This window comes from Emys orbicularis, chromosome 1 (assembly GCF_028017835.1).
Source record: "Emys orbicularis isolate rEmyOrb1 chromosome 1, rEmyOrb1.hap1, whole genome shotgun sequence".
NCBI lineage: Eukaryota > Metazoa > Chordata > Testudines > Emydidae > Emys > Emys orbicularis.
The window spans coordinates 294,982,534-294,998,757 of NC_088683.1; the positions used below are offsets into that span (position 1 = coordinate 294,982,534).

Here is a 16,224-nt window from a genome sequence, read left to right on the forward strand (position 1 = left end):
CTTTACTCACAAAAATAAGTCCCATTGACTTATGTGAGTGCTAATCCTGTGACTAAGATGAGCAGGATTTGTGAGAGGATATTTCATTAATAAGAGCAAAAGATCATAAAAGAAAAAAAGTCCATCACTTGCAAACATCAAAATGCCAAATACAATATATGCTAAATGTCATGCATCATTGTAAGCACCCGGAGGGTAAAAGGGTTATTAGGAATAGTCAGCATGGATTTGTCAAGAACAAATCATGCCATACAAATTTAATTTCCTTTTTTGATAAGATTACTGGCCTACTGAATAGTGGGGAATCAGTAGATGTGATATACCTTGATTTCAGTAAGGCTTTTGACACAGTTCCACATGACATTCTCATAAGCAAACTAGGGAAATGTGGTCTAGATGAAATTACTATAAGGTGAGTGCACAACTGGTTGAGAGACCGTACTCAAAGAGTAGTTATCAATGGTTTGCAGTCAAATTAGGAGAGCGTATCTAGTGGGGTCCCACAGGGGTCAGTCCTGGTTCCAGTGGTAGTCAATATTTTCATTAATGACATAGATAATGGAGAGAGTAGGCTTATAAAATTTGCAGATGACACCAAGCTGGGAGGGGTTGCAAGCACTTTGGAGGACAGGTTTAAAATTCAAAATGACAGTGACAAATTGAAGAATTGGTCTGAATTCAGCAAGATGAAATTCAATAAAGACAAGTGCAAAGTATTCCACTTAGGAAGGAAAAATCAAATGCACAACTACAAAATGGGGAATAATTGGTGGTAGTACTGCTGGTAGTTCTAGGTGGTAGTACTGCTGAAAAGGTTCTGCAGGCTATAGGGGACCACAAACTGAATATGAATCATCAATGTGATGCAGCTGCAAAAAAAGACTAACATGATTCTGGGGTGTATTAACAAAATTGTTGTATGTAAGACACAGGAGGCAATTGTTCCACTCTACTTGGCATTAGTGAGGTCCCAGTTGGAGTACTGTGTCCAATTCTGGGCACTACAATTTAGGAAAGATGTGGGCAAATTAGAGACCAGAGGAGAGCAACAAAAATGATAGAATGTTTGGAAAATCTGACCGATGAAAAAAGGTTAAACTTTCTAACTATAAGGGTAGTTAAGCTCTGGAATAGGCTTCTAAGGGAGGTTTTGGTTTCCCCATCATTAGAAGTTTTTTAAAACAAATTGGACAAACGCCAGTCAGGGATGGTCTAGGTTTACTTGGTCCTGCCACAACACCGGGGTGGACTCGATGACTTCTTGAGGTTCCTTCCAGCTGTACATTTCTATGGGGTTTTTTTTGCTTTTGGGGGGGGGGGGGAGGGACGAATAGCAGCGGGGAAGAACCTGTGTTGGATCTGACAAGTTATAAGCACTATTTCATGGCAATTAAAATATATATTTATTATGAATTTCAAGCTACATTATTACAATTTAACAAATATTTCAGAGAATGGAAATACTCTTCAAGAAAATAAGCAGTTATAAGAAGCAGACATATTCACTTGTACTATTGAGATCTCAGAATTAATTCTGTCTTCTCTCACAAGGTGGAAAAAATTACCTTGCAAAAAGATAAGAAAGACATTATGCAATATTAGAAAATAGATGTTTATAGCAGTGTTACAGGAATTCAGTTTGCTTGGGAGAAAGCTGAAACTAGGGGCTCAAATCAGTGGTGATTGTGCAAGATAATCTCCCATTGAAGGTAGTGACTAGTAGCCGTCTGGGACTGTTATAGAATTTGAAGCAGTATTTGATGTAAATGGCTCAAAAATGTTAATCACCTTGCGGATTAAGACCCAGGCCTTCATTTGACACCAGTACTGAACTGGGAACCAATGGAGAGTGTGAAGCAGTGGCATTGTGTATTCTTAGGGAGTTTTCTCACAAAAGAACTGGGCAGCTACATTTTTAACATTACTGGAGAACCTTTAAATTTAACCCCAGATATAGTGAATACAGTGATCTAGTCTGGGTGGTTTAAAAGCATGGAATTGTGTGACTGTATTCTCATCCAAGATAAAAGGGTGTATCTTACTGGGTAACTAACGGTGGAAGTAGGTATTTCTTATCACTGTCCCTGTCACTACACTATCTAGTACAACCTGACTTTTATGATCCACAATCTGGTTCTCATAGTCGATTTAGCAAAGGAGACATTATGACTTCATCATACAATATTACAGGATTTTGTCTTTGTATTTATGCTTAAGTTTCACATATCTGCAACCATTTGCATAGACTTGCCTTGTTTGGAGCATATTACATCTTATTTTTCCTGAAATATAGCTCATCAGTGTGATAATCACCTTGCGCTATATCTAGTTGACTAGCTTGTCATGATCATTTTGTAATGTAATGCAGTGTAACACAACTTAGTAAGGCCGACAGTATTTTTCTCATTACTTTGGAATCCCTGTGCAATAGTTTCACACATGCTAAAGACGGGAGAAAGACATTCTGAGGTATATTTCTAAGGAGAAGGCATGTTTGTACTGATCACTTTCTCCTTGATCACTTGGAATGCTTTCTGTTATGTTATCGTTGCTTCATTATGTTGCCTTTTTAAATACTCTGCTTTTCTCATGACCTTTTATACATGTCATTCATTTATAAATACTGCTCATATAAAAACTGAACAACACCCAAAAATAAATTCCTTCTCTTTATTTCATCGTTCTAAGGTACAAATGCGCTCTAAGATATGCACCTAACCAAACACACAAAAACTACTCTGAGAATGAGTTCAAAGTACTGATGTTCTCTTAACCTAGACAGCCTCAATCTCAATTATCATTTTATAAACTAGGAATCTGCTAATCGTGATAATTTATCAGCAGATATGATTTAAGAATTGCCCTTGAATCCAAGGAAAACTAGAGACCTTTGTCAACTCAATTTTATTCATGTGAAGCAACATTCTGATATCAGCAAAAATAACAGGAGTACTTGTGGCACCTTAGAGACTAAGTACTCCTGTTATTTTTGCGGATACAGACTAACACGGCTGCTACTCTGAAACCTGTCATTATGCAAGGCACTGCATTTAGCCGTATGGAGTGGAAATCCATCAACTTCATGAAATAAATTTGTTAGTCTCTAAGGTGCCACAAGTACTCCTGTTATTTTTGCGGATACAGACTAACACGGCTGCTACTCTGAATTCTGATATCATTGCACCACTTATTTCCTATTGAAATGAATGGGACTACTCACAGAATAAGATCATATGCACTCTGAGTGACGGTGACAAAATCTGGCCACTGGTGTTTAGGATTTCTCCAGCTATCAGGAAGCCTGGCAGAACTTCTAAGGTAGTTTGGTTTTAAAGGAAGAATTTTATGCATCTGGAATAATTGCTGCATGGAAACAAGAGGCCAATTAAAGTTGTTCGGGTAAATTTAACTCTGCATTTCCATACTTAGTAATAGTTTTTGTAAATAGATAACCTTGCTTTTAAATGTCCTGTGTGTGCATATATGTGTGTATTATACACACACACACGTAAACTGCAGCATTCTATGTACTGTATTGAGTCATATTTACCACTTTTTTTCCAGGTTAATGATTTTTTGGGGTCTGAGATTAGCATTTTGTAGAATAATACAAGAGTTCCATCCTACAGCTTGTCAGAAACAGACACAATGGTGATGTGCTATAAGAGGGGAGCCCTCAGCAACCCCTTGCTAAACTTCCACAACCAAACTGAAGGAAGAGTTGGAATAAGTTCCCTGACTTTGACTGGGTTCACCAGTCTAGAAGAGCTGTTGTATAATCTGCACCAGGACATGGCTTATCCTTGCAGCCGGGGTTCCCTAACCCTGTACTTGGGTGGCTACACACAATACTGGCTGGATCTACATTAGTTCTCTCAAAGACCATGGGTGAGTGGAGGATTATGGGCAACTGCTTCCCTGTCTCAGACAGTTGTGTGGGAGGGGAGGGTGGTGACATGATCCTGTTCTGTGATAAGAGAATATATTTGGGGATCAGAACAATGGCTGCTGCTCTTTTAAGAAGATAGGTGATGTAATGAGCAATAAATAAAAATAAAAAGCAAGCTATTCCGCTGGTTAGGAAAGATAGAAAATGTGGCAAAAGACCACCTTTGCTTAACTACGAGATCTTGTATGATCTAAAAAATAAAAAGGAGTCATACAAAAAATGGAAACTAGGACAGATTACAAAGGATGAATATAGGCAAACAACACAGGAATGCAGGGGCAAGATTAGAAAGGCAAAGGCACAAAATGAGCTCAAACTAGCTACATGAATAAAGGGAAACAAGAAGACTTTTTATCAATACATTAGAAGCAAGAGGAAGACCAAAGACAGGGTAGGCCCACTGCTTAGTGAAGAGGGAGAAACAGTAACAGGAAACTTGGAAATGGCAGAGATGCTTAATGACTTCTTTGTTTCGGTCTTCACCGAGAAGTCTGAAGGAATGCCTAACATAGTGAATGCTAATGGGAAGGGGGTAGGTTTAGCAGATAAAATTAAAAAAGAACAAGTTAAAAATCACTTAGAAAAGTTAGATGCCTGCAAGTCACCAGGGCCTGATGAAATGCATCCTAGAATACTCAAGGAGCTAATAGAGGAGGTATCTGAGCCTCTAGCTATTATCTTTGGAAAATCATGGGAGACGGGAGAGATTCCAGAAGACTGGAAAAGGGCAAATATAGTGCCCATCTATAAAAAGGGAAATAAAAACAACCCAGGAAACTACAGACCAGTTAATTTAACTTCTGTGCCAGGGAAGATAATGGAGCAAGTAATTAAGGAAATCATCTGCAAACACTTGGAAGGTGGTAAGGTGATAGGGAACAGCCAGCATGGATTTGTAAAGAACAAATCATGTCAAACCAATCTGATAGCTTTCTTTGATAGGATAACGAGCCTTGTGGATAAGGGAGAAGCTGTGGATGTGGTATACCTAGACTTTAGTAAGGCATTTGATACGGTCTCGCATGATATTCTTATCGACAAACTAGGCAAATACAATTTAGATGGGGCTACTATAAGGTGGGTGCATAACTGGCTGGATAACCGTACTCAGAGAGTTGTTATTAATGGTTCCCAATCCTGCTGGAAAGGCATAACGAGTGGGGTTCCGCAGGGGTCTGTTTTGGGACCGGCTCTGTTCAATATCTTCATTAACGACTTAGATATTGGCATAGAAAGTACGCTTATTAAGTTTGCGGATGATACCAAACTGGGAGGGATTGCAACTGCTTTGGAGGACAGGGTCATAATTCAAAATGATCTGGACAAATTGGAGAAATGGTCTGAGTTAAACAGGATGAAGTTTAACAAAGACAAATGCAAAGTGCTCCACTTAGGAAGAAAAAATCAGTTTCACACATACAGAATGGGAAGAGACTGTCTAGGAAGGAGTACGGCAGAAAGGGATCTAGGGGTTATAGTGGACCACAAGCTAAATATGAGTCAACAGTGTGATGCTGTTGCAAAAAAAGCAAACATGATTCTGGGATGTATTAACAGGTGTGTTGTGAGCAAGACATGAGAAGTCATTCTTCTGCTCTACTCTGCTCTGGTTAGGCCTCAGCTGGAGTATTGTGTCCAGTTCTGGGCACCGCATTTCAAGAAAGATGTGGAGAAATTGGAAAGGGTCCAGAGAAGAGCAACACGAATGATTAAAGGTCTTGAGAACATGACCTATGAAGGAAGGCTGAAAGAATTGGGTTTGTTTAGTTTGGAAAAGAGAAGACTGAGAGGGGACATGATAGCAGTTTTCAGGTATCTAAAAGGGTGTCATAAGGAGGAGGGAGAAAACTTGTTCACCTTCGCCTCTGAGGATAGAACAAGAAGCAATGGGCTTAACCTGCAGCAAGGGAGGTCTAGGTTGGACATTAGGAAAAAGTTCCTAACTGTCAGGGTGGTTAAACACTGGAATAAATTGCCTAGGGAGGTTGTGGAATCTCCACCTCTGGAGATATTTAAGAGTAGGTTAGATAAATGTCTATCAGGGATGGTCTAGACAGTATTTGGTCCTGCCATGCGGGCAGGGGACTGGACTCGATGACCTCTCGAGGTCCCTTCCAGTCCTAGAATCTATGAATCTATGAATCTATGAGGGTAGGGCAGCTTAAACACTACTATTTTTTTAGGACGGGGGGAGAGGGAACAGAATGGTTCAAACACCTCTGCTGATTTCTTAGAAGGGGAGGGTAAAGCAGGATGATCTAGAATCTCTTTTAAGTCTGTGAGTGGATGACTACATATGCGTGGCTGAATGAGTGTGTGCATATAAATATGAGTGAGAAGATGCCCAAGTGCGTACGTGGATACCTGTGTGCAGGTGGGTTCATGCATGCATGCAGGAGGGTAAGTGTGAGTCATGCTGGTTCAGTCAAACTGTCATTCTGTACACGGGGGGGGGAGGGGAAATAAGACACTGCTGGGATTAATAAAAATACTTATGAAGAATAAACAGACTTCTATGTCAAAAGGACCAGATTTTCCAAAATGGCTGTTATTAAAAGAAATAAATATTCAAAATGGAGCCTCCCTACTTATCTTTCTTCAAGTCACCACCTTTCGAAATAAACAAGTGGAATGTCCAATTGAATTTAGCATAATTTAACATTTTTTTCCTGAACAAAGTATCAACCCCTGCAGAAAAGCATAAATTTGTTTGCCCCTCCTTCATTACGGTTAGGTAAATAAATTTCTGAGTGAGCAAGCTGGGAAGGAAGAAATGCATGGATTTGGTAGGCACCTCTTTCTACCTCCCCTATGTCTTTGTAGGTACATGTACCACAGATCAGCTAAAGGAGACTATTTTCGTGGAGCCTTAGAAGCCCATCATGAACAACACGGCAATTTTATTTCTCTACTTATTTATTTTGATTAATTAAAGAACCATCTTTAAGCTCTGGCAGATTTACCATTTCAAGCCAAAAATAAAATCTTATTACGTACTTGGTGAATTCAATGCACTCCGTGAAATTAATAGACTGTGTGGGACAACAACATAAAAAGCTAATAATTAACAATAGTCATCAACAATTCAGCCACCTCCCTATCCCATAAATCTGATTTATCTCCAAAGCCTGTTGAAGTCAGTTAAAGGATGAGGTCAGGCCCAAAATGCCCCAGAGGAAAGGATGAGCTTTGCAGACTTTATTTTACCATTTTAAAGTAAACGGGGAGGGGGGAATAGAAATGTTGTGTGTGTTTAATTTATTTGCTTTGTTTGCTCACTCAACCCAGTTTGGATGTTCAGCAAAGAAATGGACCTTACCTTCTACTTCAGTGCACTAACTTCCTTTTTTTCTTTTGCCAGCAGAATATCAAATAGATGGCAATATCACTGTTACAAAAATTTCAGATGTTTTTTGCCCCTGAAAACTGAGAGCAGAAACCTAAAATAATATTGTGATAAATAAAGTGGGGGATAGCTCCCTTTGATAGACACCCAGCCAGCCATTTAGCTGTAAAATCCCTCTTGGTAGCTGTTCTCTGCTTGCTTTACCTGTAAATGGTTAACAATCCCACAGGTAAAAGAAAAGGAGTGGGCACCTGACCAAAAGAGCCAATGGGAAGGCTAAAACTTTTTTAAATGGAGAAAGAAACTTTCTCTTTGTCTGTTGTTCTCTGGGCTGCAGGGACATGGAGCAGCAATACTATAAGTAGGAATGCTGTGTAAGATTTGAATCAGGTATGAAAAAGTATCTTCCATACCTAGAAGAAATAATTTGGATAGGGAATGTTTAGTTAGAGGCAATCAGGTTTATTTCTTATTTTGGCTTGTGGATCTTCTCTGTGCTAACCCCAGATGCGTTTGTTTGTTTGAACCTTTAAGCTGAACCCCCAAGAAAGCTATTTCGGGTGCTTAATTTTTTGTAATTGCTTCTTTTAAGATCTAGCAAAAAGGCTAAGTTCCAGAGGTATTTTTTTCCTTTTTGTTTTTAATAAAATTTACCTTTTTTAAGAACAGGATTGGATTTTTGGTGTCCTAAGAGGTTTGTGCATGTTGTTTGATTAGCTGGTAGCCGCAGCTAATTTCCTTTGTTTTCTTTCTCAGCTCTTCCCTGGAGGGGGGTGAAAGGTACCCCACAGGGGAAAATTCCCAAGTGCTCCTTCCTGGGTCCAAGGGTATTTTTTGCATTTGGGTGGTGGTAGCGTTTACCAAGCCAAGGTCTGAGAAAAGCTGTAACCTTGGGAGTTTAATACAAGCCTGGAGTGGCAAATATTAATTTTTAGAATCCTTGCAGGCCACCACCTTTCCCACTCGGAGTGACAGAGTGGGGATTCAGCCTTGACAATATGAAAATCAAAATCTCGGTATTCCACTGCCCACAGAATGTAAATGAATTCTTGCAATGTCTTACAACTGCATGGCATGAAACTAACAATAGAAATGGGTGACATTAGAATTGCACATCAGTAAGTGTTTGTCTTAGTGGGCAATGTATAGCAAAATAAACATCTGTTATTTCTGACATTCATTTCTAATATTTGTTATTTAAACTTTCAAAAAATCAAATAAAAATCACAACCCAAAACATGGGAACACAATGTAATATCCCAGAAGTAAAAACAAGGGGCAGCCAAACTTCAATCCTGCCTTGCTATTCACAGAAGTACAAAAGAGCTGTTATCTTAACTGATGAATTGTTACAAGTTTTCTCTCCTCTTACATTCGTCTCTCTGTACAGAGAACACTGAAAATCTGATTTCTAAAGGAGACTGCCAGATCTGTAATATAATTTAAGTATTTATAATGTAGGGTTAAGGGCCTTTGTCAGGCTTAAGAGTATGCATTTCCTTACTAATTTTACTTACAACACTTGAATGCATTTGATTAAAAAATACTTTTAAAAAATTTGTTCTGCTTGTTTAAGTTTTGCAGTTCTCTTTGCTTGGAAAATGAAAAGAAACTAATTATATTTCTGAATAGCTGTCTCTGTGCATTGTTAGTGTGCCCAGCCATTGTGGTGTCTAGATACCAGTTGTTACAGACTGGACAGTTTCACTTTTGTTTATAATCACTTTCTCATCAATTTTACTGTTTGGTACTTATACATGAGCACAGTGCTTTGGTATTTAGATTGAATGCTTGCTTTTGTTAAATTGATCGATTGTTTTAAAAGCATTGTTTCCAACGGGGTGTGTTGTCTGTTTTTTTTTTTTTTTTTTTAAGAAAACACTTCTATTGATCTTACATTTTGTAAAAACTTATTTAACAAACTGAATTTTGAGATAAATTGGAGCTGACATTGTCACTTTAAATGTTATCTCGCTTATCTGATAAATTACCATGATCATCACTCCTGCTATATCACCAGATTTGATTTAAGGAACTACTCTTGAAGCCCTGTCAGAAGTAAGTACCTGTAAATGAATGAGTAAACTTTACTCTCAGGAGTAATTCCACTGAAGTCAATTAGATTACTTGTGTGAGAGAGGATTATTCCTCTGATCACAGATTGCTGGATTAGGCTCTTACTTGTGAAAGGATAAGTGGACACAATTCACAGTTATTAAACAAAGATTAAAAACATAGGACCTAGTCTTGCAAAAAGTTACTTGTTTGTGAGGTTAAGCATGCATGTGTAAAGGTTTGCAGGATGGGGAGCAGAGATGAGAAGCTAACCAAACAGGAGAAATTGAGAAATGGAAAGTTCTCAGAAGTACTGAACGTTCACAAGTACTGAGTAAAAGTACTCAGAAGTAATCATGTGAACTCCAGAAGTGATTTAAATTCTTCAGTGGTATCTGGAGGTATGCCTTTTATCTAGCTAGGTATTCTTAGCTATGGACCACATCACTGTCACAACTGAGTACATCACGTGAATTGGGGGGGTGGGAAAATAGAAGTCAATGTACACCTTCAGAGTAATGCTTTTTTCAGAACCCTGTTGGTAGTGCCAGCAGGTGGAAAATTAGTGTAATGCGCCAAAGATCTGGGAGCACAAAGAATTTGAGTGTGTCCTAGCATTGGCTAGAAAATAGGGTGATGGGGCGAGAGATGCGGTTTTGTGAATTTTGGCTCTTGTTTTTTCCATGAAATTTTCCAGACAGCCCCTCACAACACATTGATTTTGAAAACAGGATTTGAGTGTCAGGCTGCTTTGTATGTTGTCTCTTTGGACTTATCCTCCCGCCTGCTCTTCCACCTGCTCTTCTCCTCTTGGAACTGTTCAGTTCTCTTATCATCCTCTCTGACTACAGCCTACACCTCCTGGTTTTTCAATTGCTGGAACACTGTATGCACATATGTCTCAAGATTGTCCCCACAATTGTAGAAATAGTGTGTGTCTATTTGTGTGTCTATACCCTGCCGACCCAATCATTGATCTAAAGAAAGAATTCAATAAATAAATGGATTAGAGTATTAAAGTAATGGATTATCTGTGTCTTTTAAACCACCCAGAACAAATTCTGTCTTTGTTAATTTCAGGAAGGTCAGCTGGGTAACTGAGCAGAGTTTGGCTCGTCATCAATTACGTGTGTGTATGTGTGTGCGCGCGTGTGCTTTGGTTTAGTCCCTTAATGCACAGATGTTTGCTGTTCAACATTTAGCCATATTGTTGATAGAATCCAATTTCTAACAGAAACAAAAATAATTAACTGTTGTTTGTATGCTGTTGATATAGTTTTGAATTGTTAAAATATTTTAGAGAAGTAACAGTTGACATGCTTTCAATTTTGTCAGTGTAGATGTAGTAAGTAGTGAAAGAAGAACCTGGCAACACATCTAATTAAATCTATAGTTTTGTTATAGAAAAGGGTTTTAAATCCAGAGACTTCTGTTATACACCTTGAAATAAAAGATGCAATACATAATCATGTTGCCCTCCCATCCCCACATCATGTAAATGTCCCAGACCCATCAGACACTGAATCAAATACAGCAACCAACTGTTGCCAAATTCTGGAATCTCTGCTACGATGCCTCACTGATATTAGACGTCACCTGAGGCTGGATCTCAGTATGAATAGCTGTACCCTGTCACTGTCTTTGACGCATGACCTGAAGTAGTTTTACAAAGTGATCTGTGTGCAGTGTATGAATTTCTGTGATAAGACTTCTTTCCTTGTAGGAATGAAATCCCCAAATCAATGTCAGATTGAAATCTAAACTCTCAGAGTTTGGGGGATTAGTGGAAAGGATTTTAATAAGTGTGAATTTTAGATTTTACCCTAGGAAATTTGGCAGATAGACCAAGTGTGAAATTCATGGGAGCAGATGGCTGATTAAGATATCTGAAGACATAGTACTAAGAAGGTTTAAATCAAATTTGGGAATAACATTTTGATGGAATGAGAAAATATTCTGTGTTTCACCTGGATTTATAACACAGACTTTGCTGGCATTGAGAATTTGAGAAAATTAAGTTCTTGCCTGCACCTTTGTGAAACTGAATGATAACATTCCAATATCTCTCAGTAAAAAGAGCATCAAGTTTAATTGCTTCTATTTAAGTAGCTATTTTTTTTTCTTTTTTACATTTGAACTACACACTCACGTGTGGACACACACAAAGTGGATACAGCAATACTAACATAGCCAGCAGAGTGGATCAGTAAGGTGAAAGTCATTATATATTGTACCAAAAACATTGCAGCACACAATAAATAAAAAAGCACAACTTAGATACAATTTCTTTTTTTAAATTGTATTCACCAGGGTAATACATACACATTCTTTGCTAGCCAGAGTTGATTTTGGCAATGATTGCCTAGAATCTCTGTGGAATTAAAAGATTTTAGTTGTTACATATATCTACTGCAGTACTATAGGCATATAAAATATGCCTTTCTCTGATCACTATTGACTTATCTCATCATGCTTAACCCAGCAATTTTGGCTTTGCTAAAAAATGTATTTCTTTATATAATATTTCATATTGGCATTTAAGGAGCTAACTTAAAACTATGATTGACAAATCATTCATGTGAAAATAGTGGCAAGTTATCTTAAAGGAGTTTTCTGTTTCTTGAGGTAACAGTGGAAGTATAAAATGAAAAGGGAGTAATACAACTACTAATAGAGATGGAATTTCATTAGAAGCCTTGTCATCACAGAAGCCGGGCCCTGTGGCTACTAATGTCAAACTGGAGATCTGTCTCCACTTTCTTGTATATATTTTAAGAAAATAAGAAAAATCTATCATAGTTTAAAAAAAAAAAAAAAAGCCTAGGCTGGAAAATGACTGCATGGAACAATCTGGCTTGAAATGCAATGGATCAGTGTTTCTCAATGACCAGTCCGTGGATCGGTGCTGGTCTCATAGATCTCCCTCTCACAGTTTAGGAAGGTAGCAAGCTGGTCCCTGGTATCAAAAAGGTTGAGGAACACTTCACTAAATTAAATCCTGTGGGATTGTGCCTCTGTGAGATACCCACACCACCTCCAAGCCCAGGGCTGTAGCTAAAATACTGCAATTGAGCTCAGTGACAGTTGGAGTTCAGTTGAGTAAAACTTGTTGAAATTAGACACGGTCGTCTTCAGTGATCTAATTATTAATCTGTCTTTTTTTTTTTTTTTAAATTTCCCCTCTTGCTTTATGAAAAAGCTTCTGCAGTCTAACGTTCACCATTCTAGCTAGAATTTGGCTTCATCTAATTACAATTGTGAGTTCCTAACACTGCTCAGGGTACATAGAGGAAACTTTGTTTTAGAAAAGAGCACAAGAGATTCCACACTCAGGCAAGGATTATTTACTTATTAGAGATATGGTTTTGGCGGGAAAAGAAATTTAGTGAACAGCCTACAGTAATTACAAATCACTGAAACAAATGAAGTCTCACCAACTGTAATATTCTTACCTCTTATATATTTTAATATTAATATAAATATCAATGTGTGTGTAAATTTCCTCTTAGCTCTGAGATACCAGTATAGGGATTTCACGGCTAACCAGAAGCTGTAAAGCATTCAGATAACGAATGTATCTGTAGGAGGTTTGAAATTCCCTTATTCACTGAACACTGTGGTAGAGAATGAGCATCCACTTTGCTCAATATTTTTTTAAACCTGTGTTCTACCATCTTTCCTTAGCCACAAAAAGAGGGTGTGCCAATTTTCTCAAATGAGGAGCCAGACATGACAGGACACTTGATGGTGTCGACATTGGTAGCAAATTTGATGGACAGCACCAAACCTTGCTGTGGCCTACCTCCCGCTAATTAGCTGTTCGAAGGAACTCTGTGCCACAGGCACAGTCTTATCAGTAAAGGACATCTTTGCCATTCACACTGACAGCTGTGATGCAGCTGTTTGTGAAGAGAATGGAGTATGTAGGGTGGTGAGGCTGAGGCGGAGGAGGATTTTGAACAAGTGACAGCTCCCGTGTCTTTGCACTGAAGCCATCCTGAGCTATAATAAATATGCAGAGTAGAGAATAGAAAAGGTGGGAATCAAAATGTATAGAATCAAAATGTAGATTAGACATAAAACAAGAGTGAGAGTGAAAGTGAGAATAAGGGAAAGAAAACATGCTGCCCCACGAATACTTTGTAAGACAACTGGCGCTGTATACTCCCATGATTAATGCAGGCCTAGGGATTTGCTTATGGATTTAACGTACAAATGTTCATGATTTTCTGTAGGTTGTGTGCATGTCCATGGATATTAATGGGGAAGCATGCCAGGAAGTCCCACATTTGAGCAAGATGTAGAGAAGCATGGCTATGAATAATTTATTGAGGTGCCTTAGATCTGATGGCTTTGGAGACAGGCTGGGAGGAGGAGTTAAAAAAAAAAAAAAGAAAGAAAGGAAGGTACTTGCTTAAGAAATGTTGGGAGATTGGGTGGGGAATTAGATGGAGAGAGAGCACCCGTCTGCTTGTCAGAGAGAGCTTCCTTTCTGATGCAGTAAACCAGCGTGGTTAGAGGACACTGTTTTTGTTGTTATAATTATTTATTGAGTTGTTTTTCACTTGTACAGTGTGAACTGTGTGCTAAGTGCTTTACTGACAGGTTTGAAGACAGATCCCTGGCCCAAATTGCTTACAGTTTAAATGAACAATGTAGAAATAAAGCTAGGAGCAAAAAATCAAGAGATTGAGATGGTGACATTTTGAATAATGTGTTTTTGTTAGTCCCATTTGATTTTTGTTTAGACGTTTTCTTAGGGTGGGAAAGATTATCCCCTCTGGATGGAGGGCTGGAGTACATTTGCCTTTTGGATATACAAACCTCACAATACAATGGTAGGCTGAGACAGGGAAGAACAGTACTCATGGGGGGGAAAGTTCATTAATACTTGGTCAACTTATCTGTTTCCGTATTTTTTTTCCTAACAGTTGGTGTCATTAGGGATGAATGAACCAGTAGGGTAAGGGAGGAGAGAAAAACCTAGCCCAGAACACAAACTAAACAAGTGTTGAAGCTTGAGGGGAACAAAATAACACTGGTTTATTCCTCAGTGCTTCCTAGAAGCAGAAATATTGACAAAGTTTCTATCCTAGACAGGGGCAAGGAGTATCAGACATTTCTGGAAAATCTCAGTGGGTGGACTGATTTGGATAGTACCAAAAGTTGGAATGTTACTGTGAACCAAACCTTTTATGAATAACTCTTTATTACTGATTGAATGTGGGTTTCACTGCATCCAACTTCTCTCTTCTCCATTGACACATAGTTAACATAGCTGATAGTACAGTGCAGTCAGTTTCCAAAAGTGTCCCAAAGCAGATGTTTCTACCGTTATTGCAAAGAAATCACACACACACTGTCAGAGTGTGGCTGGCCCTTGTTAAATGAAGAAGATCCAGCTCCCCTGTGCCAGAGCAGGTGCTCCCATTTCACCAGTTAAGAAGGCAGGGCAGTGCTTGGAGCTATAAAGGATCAGGGAGATCCAGTAAGAGAGTGAGATCTGGGCTGCTAGAGACAGTTGAGGGAAAAAGGCATGTGAGAGCTACTGGAGCCAGAAGGTGTTTCCTGGGGGAAGACTGAAGGCAAGGAGAGCAGTAAGAGGGGTTTTCCAGGTGGCCTCCCCAATTCAGAGAGTCAGAATTAAAGAGGTGAGGGTAGGAGGAGCAGCAGAGGGGATTGCCTGCTGGCTCTAAGCTGGAGAGCCTTAGCTGAGGGCTGGAGAGGGCTGAAGGCACGGGAGCAGTAGAGCGGCTTGTGTGCTGATGTCTCCATACCGGAGAGGTCTCCATACCGGAGAGTTGGATCCAGGGAACAGTTTGAGATGGTGAGGAGGAGTGAGGGAATCTCCCTTGGTAAAGATGAGCTCCAAGCAGAGGGCTGTGGGGATTCCTGCTAGGAAGAGTGGGGTTCCACTCTACTTGGAAGGGCTGGGGTGGCTGTCTTGGGGCAGAAGAAGAGGACTGACAAGGAGTCTAGGTGTAGTGGAAGACACTTGAGTATGGTATGGAAGGGCTCCCAGCAGAGAGGTTGCTGTGGGTGCCTGCTGGAAAGAGCAGAGGTTTAAGAACTGCATGTGTTGGGGGTTATATGGACTGTGTTTTGGGGCTTTGTTTACAGACTATTTGCACTATGTTTGGTAATAAACTGGCTCCCAGGAGGGGTAAGCAAGAGAGCCTGGTGGAGAGTGGTTGGGTTACCTGTGGGACTGAGCCGGGCACACCGCTCATGCCATGGTCTGCTGCAGGAGGGTGCGCCAGTTGGGATTGCTTTATGACACACCTTTACACACCTCCCTGATTTTAAGCTCTTGTTAGATTTTACTACCTAGCCAGCTTCTTCATCCTATTTTGTAGTGGAAAAACAACCTTCACTTGCCAAAAATTATATATATATAAAAATGTCTTTGTTTACTTATAAAAAGACGTCAGATAGGAAAGATGAAGTTATGCCCAGGGGACTCTTTCACAATAAGAATAATGGGTATTCTTCCTCTGCTTTATAGTAGGACTCTTTCTATCATTTTTTATTTGTTCGTCTATTATATATCCTGTACTATATGTGGAGAGACATGTAATGCCTTCTGGTGACATTCTGTTTATTTTCACTCATGACTTGTGGGATAATTCCTATTATCCTACTGGAAACTGTTAGGTATTCCTCATAAATATTAGATGTGGCCACATAACCTCAGGTTTATCTTTCAGGTTTCATACAAGTCTAATGATGTCTCTGAAATTCATTTTTAGGGGAAAGCTATTTTGCTCAGTACCACAACTAGTTGAACCCATTTGTTGTAAACATTTTGTCCTTTAGATTAGCCCTTCTTTCTGAACATGAATTGTCAGAGAATTGAACCTGGTTTTTAAAAATA

The 16,224-nt window shown here is 39.2% G+C and overlaps 1 protein-coding gene across 7 annotated transcripts in view; it reads left to right on the forward strand.

Annotated features, from left to right (window-relative positions):
• Positions 1-16,224, forward strand: part of PCDH9 (protocadherin 9) — an 878,971-nt gene that overhangs the window by 324,153 nt on the left and 538,594 nt on the right. For 2 of the 7 annotated variants that reach the window (XM_065412750.1, XM_065412791.1), the window contains exon 3: positions 6,290-6,301. The exons of 4 other annotated variants lie outside the window; for them this stretch is intronic. In XM_065412750.1, coding sequence (XP_065268822.1) covers positions 6,290-6,301 — 12 coding nt within the window. Of the gene's footprint in view, positions 1-6,289; positions 6,302-15,681; positions 15,706-16,224 lie in introns of all 7 variants that reach the window. One more of the 7 variants, XM_065412758.1, reaches the window with a different exon arrangement.